Raw genomic sequence first — 22,632 nt, 5'->3', positions numbered from 1 at the left:
GAAGTTTGTCAGCACACGAACGCCATGTTTTAGACGGAAACATAGACTCGAATTGAGAAATTTGTGACAAGCTACGACAGAATTGTAATTTAAATTTTTAGAGATTAATAATTTCGTACATTTGAAATAATTTAATCTATTCTTCAACTAAAAGTACAAATAAAAAAGTGGATATTATGTCTATAGTTGCCGTAAATAAATTAAACCGTAATAATTTCTCTATGCAGACCAGATAAAATGTCACTGAACAGCACTGTTTCGGTCTAAAACATGGCTGATTCCGTCTGCGTGAACGAGATGCGCGTACTTATTTTTTCAAGCAGAGTGGGCATTCTCATAGTTTATTACTCTGTGACAATACCCTCTTACGCTGCAATATAGTACGTCAATTTACATTTTCTGTTTCATAAAAAATTAGCAAAACTACTAAGTATCACTTAAAGGTTGTTTTTTTTTTTTAGAAAAAATAAAAAATAATTGGTTAATACATTTTTTAATCATTGAATGTAATTTTTATATTCAATTGATTTGAAATATTTCCTTTTTACATTGTCAAATTTAATTGTTACATCGTGACATTTTAATATGACATGTCTCATTTTTTTGTCAAATGTCATGTCAAATGTTGTTAGTATGGAAAAACGTATCAGTCCTCTAACTTAAAGGTGGTTAGTTCGAGGCTGTTCCCAGACTTATTTTTTTTTTTTTCTTAATGTATTAGCGACTTCGTTCGATTGACATTTTTTTGACTAGCAGCGACTAGATGCAAGTGTAATTTTTTTATATCTTCAGGGAAATCGCGATGTAATTGACGGCAGAAATTCGAAAGAAATCGTCGACGAATTGGATGGATCTGCAAAACTTTGGATCGGTAAAGACTACGTCAACTTTATAGTTAAAGATTTTACTAATTTGGATTCTCCGTTTGACGATTTTATTGACAGGATGACTACGCCGAGGATGCCTTGGCACGATATTGGTATGTGCGTCTTCGGTGATGCTGCTAGAGACGTAGCCAGGTAAGATATGTAATAACTTTTCTTGATCGTTCCTATTTATCTTTACGTTCTTAACTGTTATCTTGGTGTATGGGATTTTATTTTTGATTGTGTAGATACCTAAAGGAAACTTGTCACTTGTCAATAAAACCTTGTGTATTTCATGTACTATGTACAAACAGCAAATAAGAAAAAAAAAACAAAAGTTATGAAGCCAGACGGTACAAAACTCATAATAAACAACAAGAAATTATTAAAAGTGAAACTGGAACAAACCATGAAGTGGAGATATCCAGGAGTGGCTAGTATACCTGTTGAATACAAAGCACGTGGTGTTCGTGTGTATTAAGGTATAAAAAAATTGCTTATTACAAGCTTAAATTTTTATTTTAATAAGATCTTTTCGGAATTAAATCATTCCATCATCAGTTAACTAAAAGAGAGAGTAAAAATACCAATATTAAAAAACACAAGTTAAAATTTAAATATATAGAAATAACACGTTGGTTTTTTACTACTTACATAAAAAGTTGCTAAAAAACATTGTATGGCCACTTAAAAAAACTTTCGAAGGACATCCGTATTAAAATATAATCCTCATGGTTTTTATCAAGGTAAATGCAATAGACTTAACTTATCGATTATTAAAAAACTGAAAATGGGGGCATCTTACATGACCCCCTGTAGCTGGTGAGGTTTTTTCGACTTACATTACCTCTGATCTGTTCTGGAGTCTTGGGCTAACTGATATAAAGATGGTATGAAAAATCAGTTAGTACCCATCAATGTCAAGTGGAATGATGTAGTAGGAGCAAAAGTCATTGTGCTTAAGTTTATGAATAGGCAGTTTTTAGTGAAGAATTGTGTTTTGTGTGTAGTAAGACCAATAGCAATTTTTGGTATTTTAAAAAGGTGGTAGAATGTAAAACAATGAGTGACTGTGATGTAAAATAAATTTGGTATACCAGGGTAAGGCAAAATTTAAGTTAGGTAGTTGAAATTAATAAATCATTTTAAAGGCGGTAAAAAGAATGTTATTACCTAATTGTTTCCTTGTATAAAGTAGATATAGATAAAAGTTGGTTTGAAATTTGTGGAAGATGAATCGAGGAAAAAGAAATAAAAGAAAAAGAAAGAAAAGGAAATAGGAGATGAATGTAAAGATGTAAGCTGGGGATACTGAAACTGATTGTGATAAGAGATTGATAGATGTAGCGTGAGTATTTATAAGAAAACCTGTGTGATTAGTCAGATGGTAGTTATTGGAGAGGATGGGAAATGGGATATTGGAAAAGGGATGTTAGTGTATTAATGGTGACAAGAATAGAATTAAGTATGGCGGATTATATAAGGTGATATTAAGCTATGGGAAAATAGAAAGAAATGAGATGAAATAGAGAGAAATATCATCTGGTACCTTGATTGTGTGATTGTGATATTTGAGATGATGGGAGAAAGAAGAAGTGTTATCTAACTTAGAATGTTCCATGGCCCTGGTTACTAGAGATCTACAAGTTCTACCAATATAAGTGGCATCACAGTCAGAACATTGAAGTTTATAAACCCCACTGCGTTTGCTGAAGTCAATAGAGTCCTTACTATTGCATAACGTTTTACTTACTTCTACATTTCTTTCTATTTTCCCATAGCTTAATATCACCTTATATAATCCGCCATACTTAACTCTATTCTTGTCACCATTAATACACTAACATCCCTTTTCCAATATCCCATTTCCCATCCTCTCCAATAACTACCATCTGACTAATCACACAGGTTTTCTTATAAATACTCACGCTACATCTATCAATCTCTTATCACAATCAGTTTCAGTATCCCCAGCTTACATCTTTACATTCATCTCCTATTTCCTTTTCTTTCTTTTTCTTTTATTTCTTTTTCCTCGATTCATCTTCCACAAATTTCAAACCAACTTTTATCTATATCTACTTTATACAAGGAAACAATTAGGTAATAACATTCTTTTTACCGCCTTTAAAATGATTTATTAATTTCAACTACCTAACTTAAATTTTGCCTTACCCTGGTATACCAAATTTATTTTACATCACAGTCACTCATTGTTTTACATTCTACCACCTTTTTAAAATACCAAAAATTGCTATTGGTCTTACTACACACAAAACACAATTCTTCACTAAAAACTGCCTATTCATAAACTTAAGCACAATGACTTTTGCTCCTACTACATCATTCCACTTGACATTGATGGGTACTAACTGATTTTTCATACCATCTTTATATCAGTTAGCCCAAGACTCCAGAACAGATCAGAGGTAATGTAAGTCGAAAAAACCTCACCAGCTACAGGGGGTCATGTAAGATGCCCCCATTTTCAGTTTTTTAATAATCGATAAGTTAAGTCTATTGCATTTACCTTGATAAAAACCATGAGGATTATATTTTAATACGGATGTCCTTCGAAAGTTTTTTTAAGTGGCCATACAATGTTTTTTAGCAACTTTTTATGTAAGTAGTAAAAAACCAACGTGTTATTTCTATATATTTAAATTTTAACTTGTGTTTTTTAATATTGGTATTTTTACTCTCTCTTTTAGTTAACTGATGATGGAATGATTTAATTCCGAAAAGATCTTATTAAAATAAAAATTTAAGCTTGTAATAAGCAATTTTTTTATACCTTAATACACACGAACACCACGTGCTTTGTAAGAAATTATTGATAGAAAAAGAACTAAAGATATTGGTAGACGGGAGACTGATATTGAGGTGGGCAGCCTTTGGTAAAACAAAATGGATTCTACAAATAAGAAAATTCCTCAAAGACTGTTTGATCACTGTGTACTGCTAGTGCTAACATACCGGCACTAACAAAACAGATAGTGATCAAAATAGACGTGGCCCAAATGGAGAAAAGAATAGTATTAGTTATTCTGAGACAGAATTAGAAATGGACAAATCAGAGAGAGCACAAAAGTAACTGATGTAACAGAAAGAATCACAGAACTAAAATGGGACTATTCCAGTGGGAAAATCATAAAATGGAGACCTGGTGTGTATAAAGAAGAAAGGGAAGAGCCATGGCGAGACGATTAGAAATGATCTAAAATATATGGCAAGAAAACTTGCTTCAGAACAGCAAGAGACAGAAATGTGACAGCAATTTTGGATTCAAAAAAGCTAACGACGAAGAATATACGAGCATTCCATTGGAAAATATATTTTTCCAGTATTGGGAAGGTACAAAGATAGGGAAATTTGGACAGGAACACGCTGTAAGTGCTGTAGGTGGAAATTTTCCTTCGGCTACAAATCTAGCTAGCTCAGCAAGACTAGAAGACCAAATTAAGATTCGGAAGACGATAGTTCCAGCTCACACGAGTTTCTACTATCGACTTTCGGTAAGAATCTTTACTCTTACTACTCGGATAGTGGGAGAGGTACTATAATGAGTTATCATCAGAAACTCAGTAAAATCGAAAAATCGCCGATCTAGACTAGGAAAACACCTCAGGAAAAAAAACCCTGATTTTAACGATGCTGTTTAAGCTAGAGTTCAAAGGAATGAGTCGAAAAAGTAGAATTAAAATAAAGGAATCAAAGAAAATACAGAATAGGCGGTGTGAACTGAGTATAAACCAAAGGAAGACAAATTATACAATAATTTCTATTGAGAGATGCAGGATCAAGATGAATCGAAGATATCTGCGAATGAATATCATATGTATCGACGGACTACAATCGACAACGTTGTAAATGTAGCGTAAATTTTAGTTTTCGTGACTTTTTTCATTTGCTTTTTATATAGTGTTGTACATCAACGATGACACTTAACGCCAACTTCATTTCTAGGCATTTTATCCAGAGATGGAATGCTACCAAACTTGAAAAAGCCAAAAGCAACAACGCTTACAACTACCTATTACCGAAGCAATACGACGGCTACAAAACGTTACCCATCGAATTTCCTAACAAACAACACAAAGTTTCGTGCCAGGTCCTTCGAAGCGTCAGCTGCTGGTCGGTAGGATATCTAGAACTCGATATGGTCGAACAAAGCATCCACGAAGCGTACATAGATACGATAACGAAGGCTCAACATTACGTTTACATCGAGAACCAGTTTTTTATTTCCTTGTCTCGCGATAATGGCTCGACGAAAAATCAAATAGGCGAAGCGTTGTTTAAGAGGATTATTAGAGCGCACAAGTAAGTGTAAATGATCAGTATCATTCATTTTTATCAATCAATCAATGTGTCGAGTCAGTTTGTTCTATTGTTGATTACGACTGTCTATATCTGTACATGAAAGGTTTTTTATGGTTATTTGTGTAAAATTACCTATTTTAGCCTAAATTCTTCGTATCAGTGAAACGATCGGAAGATCGCCATTCACTCAGCGGCGTATCTGCGAGATATTGCTTAGTGTTAAGTGTTATACGCTATCCAAACCAATTTTCACTTACCACTGTTACATTGCCGCGATTTACTTAACCAACGATACTAAAATGGGTCGTTTTAAAACCTGTACTACGAATTCTTGTCATAATTAGCCTTTTTCCATACATATTTTATTTAAAATCAACCAAATGTGATTAACAATGGCGTGTAATTGAGTTATTAGCTATTTTGCTATCTTAGCGTTTAAAAATGTTGCTTTAAATGCCGAAAGTAAAAGTTTTATTTTTTAAACAGAGCTAAAGAAGCTTTTCGAGTATACGTAATAATGCCGTTGTTGCCAGGATTTGAAGGAGAAGTTGGTGCTCCATCGGGAACGTCGCTGCACGCTATTACGTACTGGAATTATGCGTCGATATCTCAGTAAGTATAAAATATTTTAACATAAATTTAACAGGTAAACAGAGATATTTGACATCATATTTTGGATATTAGTTACGTCAAATCGACCTAAAATGTGTTCTTAGATTTGCAGTTTTATTTTGTAGAAATCGTTTATTTACACGTTTCGTGGTATGGACTAGATATTATCAGTACTTGTCTAAATCTATTGTTTTCGCTACTGCGTTTCTCTGTTTTTCGGGGTCGAAGATGGCTGTTTTTCATGTTAAGTCTGCTGCTGAAAACCGTAGAGCTTCACGGAGAGTGTAGATAGTCATCAGGTTACCGAGCTTTTCTAAAATATCAGTTTCTGAAAGTCTAATAACGAATCTCCCTTGAATTATTACCCTCTGCTTATGTCCTTGTCAAAAGATAGTCTACTTAGTCGTCCTCATCGACTTAGTGTTTGTGCACTCGAATATGATCACAACTTCTGTAAAGCTGTCATTTTGATTCAAAGCTGTTCTGGACTTGTTCTTGTCAGCGACGCATCTCTATTCTTCGGGTACTTTTCCAAACATCGCTTTCTAAAAGTCTGATATGCAATCTAGGCTAAGTTTTCACTGTCCGTCCATGATTTTGCTTCTCCATGCAGAAAGTTTGCCACAAGATCTTCATCGACTTTGTGTTTATCCATTGGATTAGATATGATCAGATCTTGATTAAAGTTGGTCAAATCGGTTCAAAGCTGTTTTGAATTTGTTCTTGTCGCAGAGTCATTCATATTCTTCAGATACTTCAGGGTGAAGTCTCCTGAAGAGGACTAATTATCGGCGCAAGGGTTTGTATCAGTGTTGCCATCATATTTCGATCTGGTTGTTAAGTATGGTCTTCTCTGGACTTGTGGTTTTTCCAGCTGGATGTTGTGTCGTGGTTGCTCTGTTGCTGGGAGCCATTAGTCGTGGATTGTAAATCGCGTTCCGAATATCTTCCAAACTAATGTTTTGCGCTATGCAAACTATCACCAGAGAGGGTAATGTTTGTTCACAACAAAGAACTTTCACCAAGGGCGATCCTGTGTTGGTTTTTCAAGACAAATGTCAGTAGAACACGAGGTGCTCATAAAGAAGTGTTTATCGCTGTATACAATCACGAGTCTTTAAAAATTATTGTCTCAGAGTGAGCTGTATTGAAAGCCATCCATGCTAATATTTTCAACTGTTCATTAGATTTTGAGAAACTACTAAAAAAGCCGCTTTTTACTTCAACGAGATCACATTTTAATATTGCGTACGTCTATTATTGGTAAATCCCTTCTTTTTTAGTTCCACAATCCTTTATTTTTGAATATAGAATATAGCATGCGTGCCATATCATTAGACAAATTCTTCGAAGGATTATTCGGACATTATTTTCATATTGATACCATTTTTATGAAAAAATATTTAGTTATTGAGATAATTACACCTTTTAATAATTTGAAAAGGGACGCATTTGTTAGTGTCCAAACCATTTTAAACCTCTTCTTTCTATTCTGTCAATGACCGTTTCTGTAGCATTCATGTTATTTCTTATAGATTCGTTGGTCTTCCTTTCCAGCCTTGATGTTCTAGCACTTCTTCTCAAATAATCCATTTCAACTGCCAACAATCTTCTCTTCAGGTCTGCATTAATTGTCCATACTTCAAAGCCCTAACAAAGAACTGATTCAACCATGGTTTGCCCTATTCTTTTTTTTTTGTTACTTTTGGAAATGTTGCGAAAATAAAGTATTAATTTCAATAGATAAATATTTTTTCACAAAAATGGAGTGAATCAGACAATACAAGTCATGAATGTCAGGAAAATCGACTTAAGTGCTTCTCTAATGATGTGTCAGATATAGTATGAGTTTGACATATTACAGATGAGCTTATCCTTAAAATGTATCCGCTTTTGAATAAAAATCAAGCTGTTTCAATACTAAATCCCTAAAATTGAGCGGCTTGTTTCTATACAATAAACCAAGTAAAGCAATGAATTAACTCTTTAGACATATTTGCGTTTCTATGTGAAAAGTGACAAAGCAATTATAAAGTGTTTACAACTCTTTTTTTTTTATTTTAAATTAAAGTCCATTTTCATGTTTTGTATTTATTTATGATTTTTCTCAAAAAAGATATTTCCAATCACAAACTATTACCTTAGTGGTCCATGTCTTGTGGAACATTTAAGAAATTAAGGAAGTTAATAAAATTGGTCTGAGGAATCTGTTAAATGGCTATTAAAGCAGTCTTGAAGACTGAAAAGATTCGGTGCAACATTCAGCATATTTCTGTGTTTATAGCTTCAGTTTATTACTTACAAAAATTTATTTTTAGGGGAGACGACGCCATTCTAAAAAGACTAGAAAAAGCTGGTATCAAAGATCCTTCGCAATATATCTCTTTCTATGGTTTAAGAACGCATTCCAATTTAAATTCAGAACCAATCACTGAATTAATATACGTCCACTCGAAATTGATGATAGTTGATGATAAAAAGGTTATCTGCGGCTCAGCTAATATTAACGATAGGTCACTTATTGGTAAAAGAGATTCAGAAGTGGCTGTACTAATAGAGGTAAGTAAGTTATGTATGCTAAACTCAAAACAATTATGGTTTTAGGTCATATTCCATTGTTTCCCGTATTTCGAATCGAACAGATACTGAGATTAATTAGACTTTATATCTTCAAAAGTAACACCTGTCGTTTGTCATCATTTCTGTCGCGACATAAGGCGAATTCATTTTGTATTTATTTTTCATACACCAAAAAATTTAAAGTGTTTCATAACACAATACTGGCGACATCAAAATTCTGCGAGATCGGCGTAATGAAACTCCACTAACACTCAGCAAAAAAAAATATGTACAACTTAGTCTTTTGAGTCGAGAACGAAACTGATTAGCTGACTGAGTTTCGAAAGAAGAACAATATTTTTTTTAAATTGAGTACAAATTTACGGAATGAATGTGCCATATTGGGGAAAAGTATCATCTCAGACTAAAATCTACATATATTTTTTATATTTCATGACTCAAATTCTTTCTGAGATCAATTTTATTCACTCTTTCTCCCTCTATATTTCTTTCTCTCTGGCTGTTACTCTTATTCTCTCCACTCTTGTTGTCTCCCTCTACTTTGCTATATTTTCCCCCATTTTTAACACTTCCCTTTTATCTCTCTTGTTGTTTCGCTGTCATTTCCCTTTTTTGGCTTTTACTCTCTCTCTGTCTGTCTTTATATTTTTCTCTTTTATTCCTTTCTCTTTGCTCTCTCTTTCTATATATATATATAGAGAGAGCGTTCTCTTTCGGTACATCTCTCATATTTTCCGTCTTCGGTTTCTTTCCCAAAGACGTGAGATGGCGGAAGATAGAGGATAAAAAAAGTTTACGAAGCAAAAAGATATGTCTGACCAAGATAATACGAGAACATGTCATTACATTTTACATGAAAAGAACAAAATCGCAATCTGCTTAATCGCTCTTTAATTCTTCCATTGTAGCCTACGACTGTCAGATCATCGATGTATTCTCTAAGCTGACAGATATTCCCCATCGTGTAGTTAGTCCCTTATCAATCGAACTAGAATAGAAGACCAGTCTTCTGCTTAATTCAGTGTCACCAGAATACAGTAGTTCCTCGTCAGATACCGGTGTTCGCTACCCTAAGAATCTGTTTTACCCTCATCATTGCATCAACTCGTAGATCGATCAGTTTCTCACGTAAAAAGCACTATTTTAGTTTTTTCCGTTCCCTCTAAATCATACCTAGCCTACTTTACTTTCACACCCTTTCGACAACTTAAAAAAAATACTTTTGCGAAGTCGCATCATCGGCTTCGTACATCCTTCTACACACGCACTTCTTCCTACTCATTCTGTCATGGCGCCTTTTCTATTTTTACACGGGTTGCTGTAGGATTGAAGTTCCTCTTCAGTTGATTCAGAATGTCTCGTTTGCTCATTCTGTCGCGAAAAAATGCGCTAAATCATTTTACTGTGCTGCAGTCACGAATATGTTTGACATTTACTTTTTATCTGTGGGTAATTACGGACAGGCTCTTTTAGAGAATGTCTTAAAGATTGTTTGGCAACAACCTTTATGTTATTCACTTATAACGTTATTTTATCACCAACCGTCAATAAAGTCATTCATTATTGTACTCATTTGCGACAGTAAAGTAACACTTTATTGTACTGAAAGAAGAAGAATTTTATCTGCCGCAAATATTAATCGAGTTGACTGAAATGATTCTAATTATTAAAAATATTGTACAAAAATATCGTTATTATTAATAAAACCTACTAGAAAGTAAAATTCTGTAGTATTTTGTAATTATATTCATAAATAATAAATCAAAAAATAGACATACTTCAAATTAGCAGCTTCCCATATCTACTAATCTTAACTCCAGTTTATCTGATCGTAAAAAATCCGATCAAATTTCTCTAAATATGCCATTTATATTACAAGAGTTGTCAGACACATTGTACTCTTGCAAAATTCAGCTGCAGGTCCAGTTAACATTGTCCATGGACGTATAAACATAGATGGACACAGCAATAAGATACCTTAAACACACACTGTTTTGAAGCTTCGTTATTCCTGTGCAAGAGGGTATAGGAGAGTAAAACGGGTATTGATAGACTGTGATACTTCCTCAATGAGCATAAGCGTTCTTGAATTTTTACTCGCGGGGATAATTATTCAGACGTTAATAATTGGAAGTAGTATTAATGTATAAAAACACGTTTTTATAGAAAAAAATAAAATACAATTTTATTTGCTTTAAAATTAATACAATAAAATATAGTTGAGCTCAAGTTAATTTTTTAATAGGTATCAAATAATGCTACGATAAAAAAAAACAATTAAAAAATATACATTTGTCAAATTTAAGTACATGCCTATATTTATTGATTATGTATTAAAACGATATGTATGATATTTTTCAAATTGTGACAAATTTGTTTTAATACAATATGAATAGATTTCTCGTAGTAAGGGTTTCTGCTACAAAAATATTTATTGGTTATTCTAAAGCTCTTGCTCGCATTTGACATTCGGTATTTAGCCGGTTCCCGTTGTACAGGCACGAAATTATTTTACGTGTATATCCGGTTCCCGCAGTGAAAAGGTTAAACTTCAATCTATGCCACAGTATCTCTGACCACATCTGAATAATATCGATTTCTCAGCCACAACTCCAATATTAATATCACCTAAACCTACCTGGAATAAATTGATATCAGATTTTAATCTCTTGTTAACTAATTATGATGAGCATCAGACAAACTCACAATTTCTAAGGCAAACCTTTAAAGAGTTAATTGCTAACAACAGATGTGATTAAAAATCAAAAACGGCCATCATACAAAAGTCATGCTTCATCACTGTCATATGAAATTTTTATTTTGCCTAAAATAAAGTTTTAAAACCAATTTGAAATTATGTAGTACTGCTCACTACTCTGTGGTAGTGCTGCTTTTGAGGAAATGGAAGAAGTGACATGTACGCCACCTGAAATAAGTAAGAAGTCATTAGAGACTCCTTGACAACTTCTTCCAGCAAAATCTGTTGAAAAATACAATTACCAATACGAGATATTTATAAAATGGTGCCTAAAATAACTATTATGGTTGGCGATTAAAATTTGTATGCACTATGTCAGTACAGTCTTTATCGAACGAGTCTGATATTACAAGCAGAGGAAGCGAAGCGAGCGAGGCGAGTAATAGACGAGTTACTTTACCGACTTGGTACAAAATGATAATTGTTTTGATGCTGTTGTATATTTCAATTTTAAATTACAAATTGGATAATTTTGTATATTTTATAGGATGAAACCTTCGAAGATGGTATGATGAACGGAAAAACTTTCCCTAGCGGGAAATTCGCCGGTAGTCTTAGAAAATACCTTTTTAAAGAACACCTTGGTCTACTTGATAAATCAAGTAGCGAGCTTTTAAATATAGATGTCACCGATCCAGTTATAGATTCTTTTTATAGAGACGTTTGGTATAAAACCGCCGAATTGAACACCGAATTCTACGAAAAAGTCTTCCATTGTTTACCTAGTGATAGTGTCGAGACGTTTGCCGATTTAAGGAAGAATCACGAGGAAAAACCGCTGTGGGTCGATGAGTTTTCCAGATCTGATAAAATGTTGGAAAGTATACAGGTAAGTTTATTCGATTCACTTCACAAATCATTTCATCAATTAATCCATTATCATAAAATGCAAGCAAATTGTTGTAAATCTGTAATATGCACTGGTTTTGAGGAGGTACCAACGCTGTCCATTTTAAGTATTTCCGAATGCTGCTGAGAAGTCATTGGCGTATAAAGCCACTTAAAAATGTATTCTGTGGCACGTTCTGTAGCAATGATCTTAGAAACTTAATTATGTTTGTTAACGTGAGATTTGATAGAAGAATCAGGCGGTATTTGATTGTGTCATCAATCATCTTTTTTATTGAGACAGTTAGGGCGCTTTTCGTTCTCAATGGCTTCTCAGATAATCTGTTATTTATAGAAACGGATTAAGACTATAGTTTTGAAATTTTTAGCATAAATTTTGTGACTTGTATCAAAATATGCTAGAGATGATGATAAGGATTTCGGTTATTGTAAGTTTGCGATTACTTCGGCAGTTTTTAGTTTTTCTGTTTTTATGCTGTTGTTAATAATAAATGAGTGTCCAGCGTCTCCAGTCTCTTAAACCACAAGCAGTCTCTTGTCTCTGTGTCACTTTTTCTTTTAACACTCACTTTTATTATGAGTCGTAAGATGTTGTATTTTTCTCTATAAATATGCCCTAGAAGACTTGTTTTTCGGTATTTTGCAATATTCAAGAGTGCTCTGTTAGTTCCTGTATTTCTTTTATCGTTTACGTCATGTTTTTTTGGTGTTTCAACTTGTTATGTATGTTTTACTGCATCAAAGGCTTTTTCGTAGTCAATAAAGCAGAATATTTCGGAAATTTTGTAGCAGTAGTGTTTTTGTAGAAGTAATTTTAGCTGTACACTATGTACAGCTAAAATTATCCTAATGAAAGCCACTTAAAGTGATTAGAGACCTTTTTTTATTGTATACAGATCTTTAACCTTAATTTTATATTACTTCGGTTTATAAAAAAAATTCTTAAAATATATAGCACACGTTACGTTGTTGAAATTTAAATATTTCGTATACACAATATACTAAAACGTTTATTGGGTGTACTACAATGGGTGTTTTTTTGAAGGTATATGAATAAATGATATTAATTGCCTGGGAATTGACTTTATTTGAAAGATTTCTGACATTTTTTGCAATTTTGGTAGTCGTATATCGCTAATGTTGTCTTCGTAGTCCTTTAACGGTGTTAAATCGCACGAACTGGGAGGTCATTTCACATGTCCAAAACCAATAACTATGATTCACCAAACGTTTCTTTCGATAAAACAATTGTGACATGAATTGCTTGATATGTTAAGCAATATTGTTGAAATCACAGCTCCTTAAGTTCAAGGCAATTCAAATCAGCAACAAAAAGTCATCGATCGTGGCTCTATAGCGATCGCCATTGACTGTAACGATCGAGCTAGCATTGTTTTTTAAAAAAGTAAGCAAGTAGTGATTCCACCAGTCTATGAAACACACACACCCAACCTTTTTTTGAATGTATCCTTTTGAGGATTATCTTCATTTCAACTGTGGCTATTCTTCTTATTGAAGTAGCCATGCAACCAAAAATGAAATCATGGGTCTTTCGCCGAATTTTTGCCGTGCTTTCTCGTGTTTTCAGCCTAGTGAGTCCTCAATTATTGCATGAATTGGTTTTCGTAAACCCTTAAACCGAGATTTTTCTATAAAATGTTCCATAAAGTGTTGTACACGATGGCGGACGAATTTATTCGGGTCTTCGTCGATGCTACACCCTAAATCAATCGTGACATTTTGTGCTTTCTTATGGAAACCACATCTCCACCACGAAACCAGATCAAGAATCCTTACGAGCTAAATCACAGAACGTCTTAGGAATAAATAGTCCACCTTCAGTGCTGCTACAGGTTATACATGTTTAAAGCCATTAAATATATGTGTGAAAACCCCTAAATGTTATTTAATTGGTATTAGGTTACATGGTTGCAGATAATTGTGTAGAATTTTAAAATTTTAAGTACTGGTCCGAAGGCGTAGTCTTTAAACGGACTTTAGATAGCAAGTTTCTGGAGGATGTGGAGGAATGTGAGTTGTGAAACTCCGTTTAGAGACTACGAAACCCTCGTGGGAAGCTTACGTTGCCATGGAGCGAATTTACTTAAAATTTTAATATCCTACCTAATCTAATACCAAATAAATAATATTTAAATGGTTTTCACCCATATATTTAGTGGCTTTAAACATGTATACCTAGTAGCAGCACTGAAGATGGAATATGCCGAAAACGTTATATGATTTAGCCCTAAAGGGTTCTTTTAAATAAATATACTTTTTATAACGGATTTTTTAATAAAGTTTTTGTGATATATGGTATACAGCCGACTACAGGAAATTAATTTTTTCCTTGTGGAATACCTATACCAAATAGTTTTGCAGCATGTATCACCATCTCAATAATTTTATGAGGTGTATCTTCACTCCAAATGCCACAATTTTTCATATTGACGTTATGCAACAAACTTTTCTTGGGAAAATCGAATCAACAATATCGTGTTCTTGCACGAGTGCATTTTGTAAGCTCACAAACCAAGTGTGATGTGGGGTTGCCTTCCCTTGGTTCGCACATCTTATACTAGGGTGCTGAATACTCCTTACTGAAATGGTTGCTCACTCAACGAAGACTTCAAATGCTTTGCCGAATAGTTTTTACTTACATAATATGGAACTATAAAATGAATAATCGTGCTTCTGTTGACCTATTCATTCATATCATGATTTGTAATAAGTATAGTATAAAGAATTACTTGCAACAATTTGGCATTGAAATGCTTTTATTATTTTTAAACATTTTAACTGATCCAAATCGTTATTTTTATCTTATACTACACAAGATATCTTCGCAAAATCTTTTAAAATGGAATGAATCCAAGTTTTACGAAGTAAATGTACATAATTTGCAAGCCTTGTTCAGGACTCATTTTATTCATGTTGAAGTGGTCAAAAATTAGCTGTGACCGGTAAAAATGTCTGTCATTGAAAACTGCAATGTTATACCTTTAAAAAATACGTTCAATCATCATTCAAGATCATTACACTCACCTGCATAAAAATAGATAATTTATTTTGTTTTTTGTTTGATTTTAGGGCCACATTGTATTATTGCCTTTAAATTTCCTCAAAAACGAGTACCTTCAACCGGCCGTTAGCTCTGCGGAGGGATGGATGCCCACGTCGCTGTGGACTTGACGAATACCGAAATTATTACAAGTTTGTTTAACGATTATGCGTCTGCACTGAAGTCTAAAGTGACTAAAAACACTTGCCAGATATTTATATCAATTTTAATATTATTATTGTGATTTTAAAAGTCAAAAGCATTTGCTTATGAATATTTACGTTAAAACGTACTAGAATTAGTTAAATTTTCGCTTACAGAGTCTAATTTTTGTAAAATTTTATAAAAAGAGAAATAGATTTACGTCAATCAACGGCGTAGATAGAGCAGTTCCAGGCGGATTGATACACGCCCGAGGCAGTGCAGTTGTATGTAATAAGCAACTGTATGATCACACCACAGACAACACCAAAGGGTTAAGCACAAAAGATCTAGATAGGTCGTAGTGCAATCATTATATGATATATTACTCAAAAAATACTCCAGCTCTGTTTTATAGACAATAATTGTGCAGTAATTACATTTTATAAACGTAGACCAAGAATTGAGAAGAATATACTCAATTTTTCTGTTTATGTAGTACATAACCGGAATAGCTTTATAGCCTTATTTTAATTTATGTTTCCTGCGGAAACCTACGATATTATCTCGAGGATTTTTTTTATATATAGAGTTTTACCAGTGATACTTATAATTTTGTTTTTTACCCGCTATATAGTCAATCTATTGTTGCGAGGCATTTTTAAGTCGTTGGTAATGTTGCTAGCCCCACGCCGCACTCCCAAATTGAGGACCGCTGGGTTTTTGTTGGATTTACCTTCTTGTAGTTAGAAATACATTTGATCGATTGTAGTTCTTGTACTAATTTCAACGATACTCGGTCATTAATGTCTTGTTTATTATCTAACGGTTAACACCACGTAACAGAGATTTTAGTATTCGTCACATAGTAAGAATTCCAAAGAACATCGTCAATTCTATTTGTCTACATTGAGACGTAACATTTTAGTTCATAAGATTTTAAGTCATCTTTATTAGGTACTTAACAATTTTTTTTTTCAAGTTTTTGTAGGTTACACTATAAGTGACAGATAAAACTGACGAGTAACTAAAAGATGAAATTTGGTTGTACTTTGAACGTAATTCTGATGTTCAAATTATTCTAAATAGTTCCTTTTAGTGTGTCCACGTATTTTATTTTGACATGACATTTGACATGATGTTTGACACGTTTAAAATATGTGGAGACACAACGTTATCAGTTGTCATGGCTGTGATATCATTGTTCCTGTTTGGTGATTAGATGGACGTTGTTTTAAATCACTCGTCAGGCACATATTTTTTTTTATTATTATTATTCTTTGTTTAGACTCTTCTCGCTCTTAACCGAATGGACTCTTAACTAAACATTGTTAGTCAACTAACTGCTATACACATAAATATCAATGGCGTAACGCTAACAAATGTGAGATTTGTTCATTTTTTAGTCTGTGGTATTATTTATTTAGATAAAGTTTACTAAATAATTTAACTGTCCAGCAGATGTCTTTCCTTTGCTGTTCCGCTTGCCATGTTATATTCTTGTAACGAACTTTTCAAACTTAACCAAAACATATCAAAACTATTTGACAAGCTTGAAATATAATCTTTTTTGATGAATTTTTCGCCCACACTAGCCTTTCCAGTAACATAACGTCACACTTTTCAATGCGGGGTTGCCACCAACTTCTGAGCGCGTCAAGTGGAAGTTGGCGTTTTCGATTTACACCGATTACGATGTGAGTTTTAGGATGCCAATCCAAACAAATTTCTATTCGATTTGTTAAAAGTTACAGAATAGATGTGATTATCACATTAAACATACCAAAATCCGAAGGAGAACCTGCTGTGGAAATAATAAGTATCCTAGAGTGGAATTGACGCTTTTACGGAATAAGTGGCGATTTGTAACGCATAAATACAAACTGGATACAATGAGCGTAAGGTATAGAACTAAAGCAGCATTCAACGGATGCGTACGTCCAGCCCTAGACAAATTTGTAAGCTGAATGATTATGAACTGATACACATATTGGATTTTCTTATTTATCCACCATCCAACCAGAAATTTTTCAAATGCAGCAGTACCAAATGTATAAGTCTAATCTTGGAATATATCTCATTTCCCTGGTTCGCGGATTTTTAATTTTTTCGTGTAAATATTTTTGATCTTTCACTTGTAATTTTTAACAGTTAAATATTTGATCCAGGGACTGTTTCTAATCTCCCGAATTCAGATTACCAGCCACTTTTCGATATTTATAGCGGTCCTAATTTGTTGATCCCAAAGTTGTTTCATTGTCGAAGATCGACAATGCTAATTAATGAAACGTGGAACTCGAACTGAGCTTGGACCAGCTTGTTTAGTGACAGAAAAACACACACTCCAGAAGTTAAGTTTCGATTGGTATTTTCATTATTGAAACAATTGCAAAGCTTTTGATGTATATACTTTTTCGTAGCCTCCCTAATTAAGACTTAGCCACGTTTCGATATTTGTAGCGGTCGTCAGACGTAATTCCTTGATGCTGCTGTCTTTTCCTGGCTCACGTGAGCCTTCTTTCTTTGTAGTATGCATCTCTATCTATTTCTTCGATCCATCAATATGGATACGGGCATATAAAAGCTCCATAAAAGTAATCGCTTTATAAAAGTGAAACTGGTCGAAATACTTAACAGGATTATCTCCTATAGGGTCAGCTATATACACTTATTATTTTTTTATTATTTATTCAGATTAATTTTTTAAAATACTGATAAACGTAACATGGTTTATACAACTCATTTGTTGGTCTACTTTAAATTTTATAGCTACATTCTGAAAGTTTTTATATACATATATATATACATATTTTTATACAAATCTATTTTTAAATACGATCGGGTCAATTTTGGTACCATTCACTCTTTTTTGTGACTTGGTACTCCGTTATACATGTTATTAGTTGTTGTGTAATTTTATATTAAATGTAAACTATACTGCTACAAAGGTTGTAGGGGAATCGACGTTCTCTAAAGACTGCCAAACGATTAGATATACTCACGTCGCCAAAGTTATTTTAAATAGAATGTTTGAAAGGGTTTTAGGAGGTCATATAAAACGAATCGTTCCGATAGTAGCTATCTTGACTTCGACGACCTCTCTAGAAAAGACTCACATGGTCGTAAGGATACATGATGTTCTCTTCTATCGATTTTAGGTGAGAAAATCGGTAGAATATAGTCTACTCATTAGATTAGTGGGATCGTGGGTATGGTTACCTAGTTATTGTGCAGTTCAATCTCTGATGTAGTTATTTTCTAGAACGCTTCATTACAAAACTGAAGTTAAACAGTGTCAAGGTATTTATGACTCTTCTTTGTCTCTGACGGTTTCGAACAGACGGAACTGTAACCTCTGACAAAAGCTTCAATGGTGAGAAAGGTACTGTCTAGTCTAAGTCACAGACTGACTAAGGCCATGTTCGATTTATCACCCCAGACTAATAAGGTCTTAAAGGACGCGGGCACTCAGATAGATCACTAGCATGGGCTAAGAATAGAAATTAATCATAAAGACTCTGGGAAGTATCAACACCTATGAGGCTCTGGAGAAATATTCAGATTGGGAATGAACCGAGGATGAGGCATCATCCTGAGTAATCTACTGAACGTCGCCAAAGTGGAATAAAGTGACCCCTTTATGAGTGTTACTATACAGAGACACTATAGGAATCGTTAGCCAAAGTTAGTTCGGCTTGTGGGTATCTTTGAGTAGCTCGAAACTCGCTCCAATGTGAGGTCGAACACGATGCTGGCAAAAAGTTCATTAGGATCAAGCTGACCTCCAACAGATGGGGGAATCTTCACCTATTAACTTCCGGAACGCTCAACGCGATCCTTTTATTAAAGAGCACAAAAGATGGGAACTTGTTAATGACAATGGACAGAGATCAGAGTGCGTTACTAAAAACAACGCAGCTGGGAGAGTTTAACCGCTCAGAGATCCTTCTTATTCAGGGCATGACCCGATATCACAATCGAGGAGCTGCTAAAGAAAATTGGTAGGTAGGACACGATATAATACGTGACGTATAACGCCGAGAAAAATTACCACCATTGCTACATTTTTCTAATGGTTGAAGCGAATTTTAGAGACGACGTGTACTCATACAACCCATATAACAGTATATAATTGTTTTAACAACGTTTTATTACTATTTATGCTTTTATTTTTTTATTGCCAAAGGAAATTGTTGACATCCATGAAATGGATGGTTTATATGTACTCATAGCTAAATTATGTAATTTTTAACGGTATTTCAGAAACGGTGAAACCTATTTTGTTGTACTAAATATAAAAATGTATTGTGACTGTTTTATTTTATTTCCTGTACCTTTCCTTCTTACGGTAGCGCAGAAGAGTATAAGAAGTTCAAAGAAAGAAGAAGGGGGCCTAAACGCCGAAAAGTCAAACGATATGAAAATTTGTAATGGCTTCTCATCGGCTAAGCAACGCGTAACGACAAAAATCAGGTGGGAATTCGTCATATTATAGTCAAGTCTTTTTGATGATCCGTTCCAACTAGTCTGGAGCAGGATTTGGGGCGCTTGGGCCATTCGTTACGTCACAAATCCCGTTCATTGACGTCACGTGTCAAAAGTCAAACGTCCTATAGATCTTTTTTTTGACAATTGTGTATTATCTGCTGTATGTATTGTGAATAAACAACAAGTTTAATTAAAAATACCTTTAATTTCTTTTTGAGAATGATTTCCGAAGTGGAAATGAAAATATAACGTATTTTGAATTAAACTTCTCATATATTTCAATCAATACAGTAAATAATGTCAAACTTCAGCTGTCAAATCGTCTTCTTTTTCCATATACATATTAAATCAGTCGTAGAGATCCGTGGCCTGATTCAGCTGGATCTTAAAGATCTTTACTTTACTGATGAAACTAGCGTCAATGAACAAATAGACATTACAGTTCCTAACGGATATTTAGTTAAGTAACAAGAGTAACAAAATGCAATAAAATAATAAAAGATTGATAAAAATGAAATTTTTAGGGATACAAATTTTTCGCTCATAAAAATAGTCACTGTAGACGCGTCGCTAATCGTATTCGATTAGGGATGTAAGGAACCTGAATCGAGAATTGGGTCTTAAGAGTTCGTGTAAAGAACCGGCTCAGTTATGAACGACAACAAAAAAAAGCAAAGATGACATGTCAAAAAAGCGTTTTAAGTGCTTATTTGGTAATGGAAGTAAACGGAAGGGTGAGGACGGGGAATATAACAACATAGAAAAATAACGATTATATTTAACTAGCTGAATTAGATTGTATATAAAAATGTCGAAGAATACATGAGAGAAGATTGGAGATGAAGAATTCTAAATCAAGGAATCGTTTAACGTCACAAACTATAAATAGTTTAGTAGAAATTGGAGATTGCAAAATAAGGATCGTAACAGAGGAAAATTCAAGGCGATCAAGAACTTTAAACTTTTATTTTATTATTGAAAATATTCGTCAAAGAGTATATAGGACGATGTTTTTACAAACTCTAGGCATATAAAAAAGGAGTACTAAATTTTGCAATTAAAAAACGTTTCCCCAATAGTACTACTACTGAACATGATAAAAGAGGAGACTTTGCAAAGCGTTTGTGCCCTCCAATTAAAGAACTGGCAGGACCCTGGTCTATCTGGCCTTTCGGCTATACGACCGTTAACGAATCCACTGCCTCTACGAGTCCGACACCAAAATGAAGAAGATGCCACGCCACGTATACCAGAAACGTTTCGTGGGGCTTCACCTTTCTTGTAGTACCTGTGTGGCGATTACCGCATCTACCCGTTATCCCACCCACGGGAGGATAGGCGAAGCAGGCAGAGGGATTTCCACCTCGCACGTAGACAGGTCGCCGCCGAGGATCTCTCCTCTACCACTCTTGAATCTCCTGACGGGTACGTGCCGGGGCACCCACACCATGCTTGACACAAGGCCAAGAGAGGTATGTACGGGCCCAGCTCGTTCAACCTCGCCAGGTTCTCTTGGAATGAGAGTAGAGTGGTCCCACGAGAGTCTCGTCTCGGATACTAGGAATGTAGACCGGTGACCGTGTCGCCTAAGCGACCGTGTGCATTTCTACAAACCCGACACCTCAAGCGACCAATTCCACCTCTCAATTCCTACCCATTAGTCGCCTCTTACGACAGGCAGGGCCTTCTGACCTCGGCCGTATTCTTATCTCCGCGAGCCGAACGGAGAAAAGGGGCGACTATGGAACATAAAAAATATCCGATGAATCACTAATATTTTTGAAAGAACATATCAAAAAGTTTCCCACTATGAAGTCTCATTATTGCCGCAAAGACTCAAAAAGATTTTACCTCGATCCAAAATTGAATGTTTTTACCATGTTCAAACTTTATCAGAGTGCATGGTACAATAAACAATAAAACTTGTCTCAAAGAATCGTACTACCGAAAAGTATTTAATAATCATTTTAATTTATCCTTTCATACACCAAAGAAAGATCAGTATGTGACATGTACTATGAAAAAGCAAATCCTGCAGACAAGCACACGCTACAGCAGAACTACGATTGCTACATACAATTAAAGAACAGGGCAAGAGATGAAAAAAATTCTGATAAAATTGCCACTGCGTTAAATGACTCAACCATACACGCCTGTAATTTTGACCTGCAACAGGTCCTGTACGTTCCAACAAATCCGGTTCTATTTTATAAAATGAAACTTGCTACTTATAATTTTACGATTTTCAATACTGAACTGGTAAATGTTTCATGTGGACTGAGATTGAGGATGGACGTGGGCCCTCAGAAGTAGCGTCTTGCTTGTTTCACCATCTTAAGAGCCTCCCCCAAACATTTAAAAGTGTTAGACTATTCAGTCACACTTGCAGTGGTCAGAACAAAAAATCAATTTGTTGCTGCCATATTTCTGTATGCTGTTCAGGCTTTACCGATTGAAGTAATCGATCAAAATTTCCTGTATAGAAATGCATGCTAGAATAGAAACCGCGGACAAAAATGTTCCTGTATACTTGCCGCATAAATGGGTAACTATTGCAAAGAACGCAAAAGGAAATGCTCAAAAATATGAAGTTTATACAACACCTGACCTTACCTTTATTGATTAGAAACCCCTTGCAAAACCTATGATGGTTGATCGAAACAAAGTTGAAGATGGAACTGTGATTAATTGGCGTGACATTAAGTGGATTCGTTATGAAAAAGGTAATCCTTTTGTGATGCAAGTTAAAACCTATTTAGATGAAGAAGTATTTCACAAAACATTGATTGTTCCCCGTAGTGGTAGAAGAGTTACGTGCACCATGGAAAATTGTTTAAAGCTTTTGTTTGAAGAAAAAAGAAAAATATCGGCTGCAAAACTTAAAAGAAATCAGTAGTGCCGCAAATTTTCCCGACGATTGCACAGCCTTTTATAGAGACTTAATTGTAGATCCA

At 34.4% G+C, this 22,632-nt stretch overlaps 1 protein-coding gene across 3 annotated transcripts in view; it reads left to right on the top strand.

The window, feature by feature from the left end:
* Positions 1-19,501, top strand: part of Pld (Phospholipase D) — a 384,903-nt gene extending 365,402 nt beyond the window's left edge. For all 3 annotated transcript variants that reach the window (XM_072521096.1, XM_072521094.1, XM_072521095.1), the window contains exons 11-16: positions 793-1,019; positions 4,833-5,189; positions 5,676-5,801; positions 8,120-8,360; positions 11,627-11,968; positions 15,079-19,501. In XM_072521096.1, coding sequence (XP_072377197.1) covers positions 793-1,019; positions 4,833-5,189; positions 5,676-5,801; positions 8,120-8,360; positions 11,627-11,968; positions 15,079-15,180 — 1,395 coding nt within the window. In that variant the 3' untranslated portion in view covers positions 15,181-19,501. The remainder of the gene's footprint in view (positions 1-792; positions 1,020-4,832; positions 5,190-5,675; positions 5,802-8,119; positions 8,361-11,626; positions 11,969-15,078) is intronic.
* The last annotated feature ends 3,131 nt before the right edge of the window (positions 19,502-22,632 follow it).

This window comes from Diabrotica undecimpunctata, chromosome 1 (genome assembly GCF_040954645.1).
Source record: "Diabrotica undecimpunctata isolate CICGRU chromosome 1, icDiaUnde3, whole genome shotgun sequence".
Lineage (NCBI taxonomy): Eukaryota > Metazoa > Arthropoda > Insecta > Coleoptera > Chrysomelidae > Diabrotica > Diabrotica undecimpunctata.
Note: the sequence above shows the minus strand (reverse complement) of the source record. Positions and strands in the feature narration are given on the sequence as shown.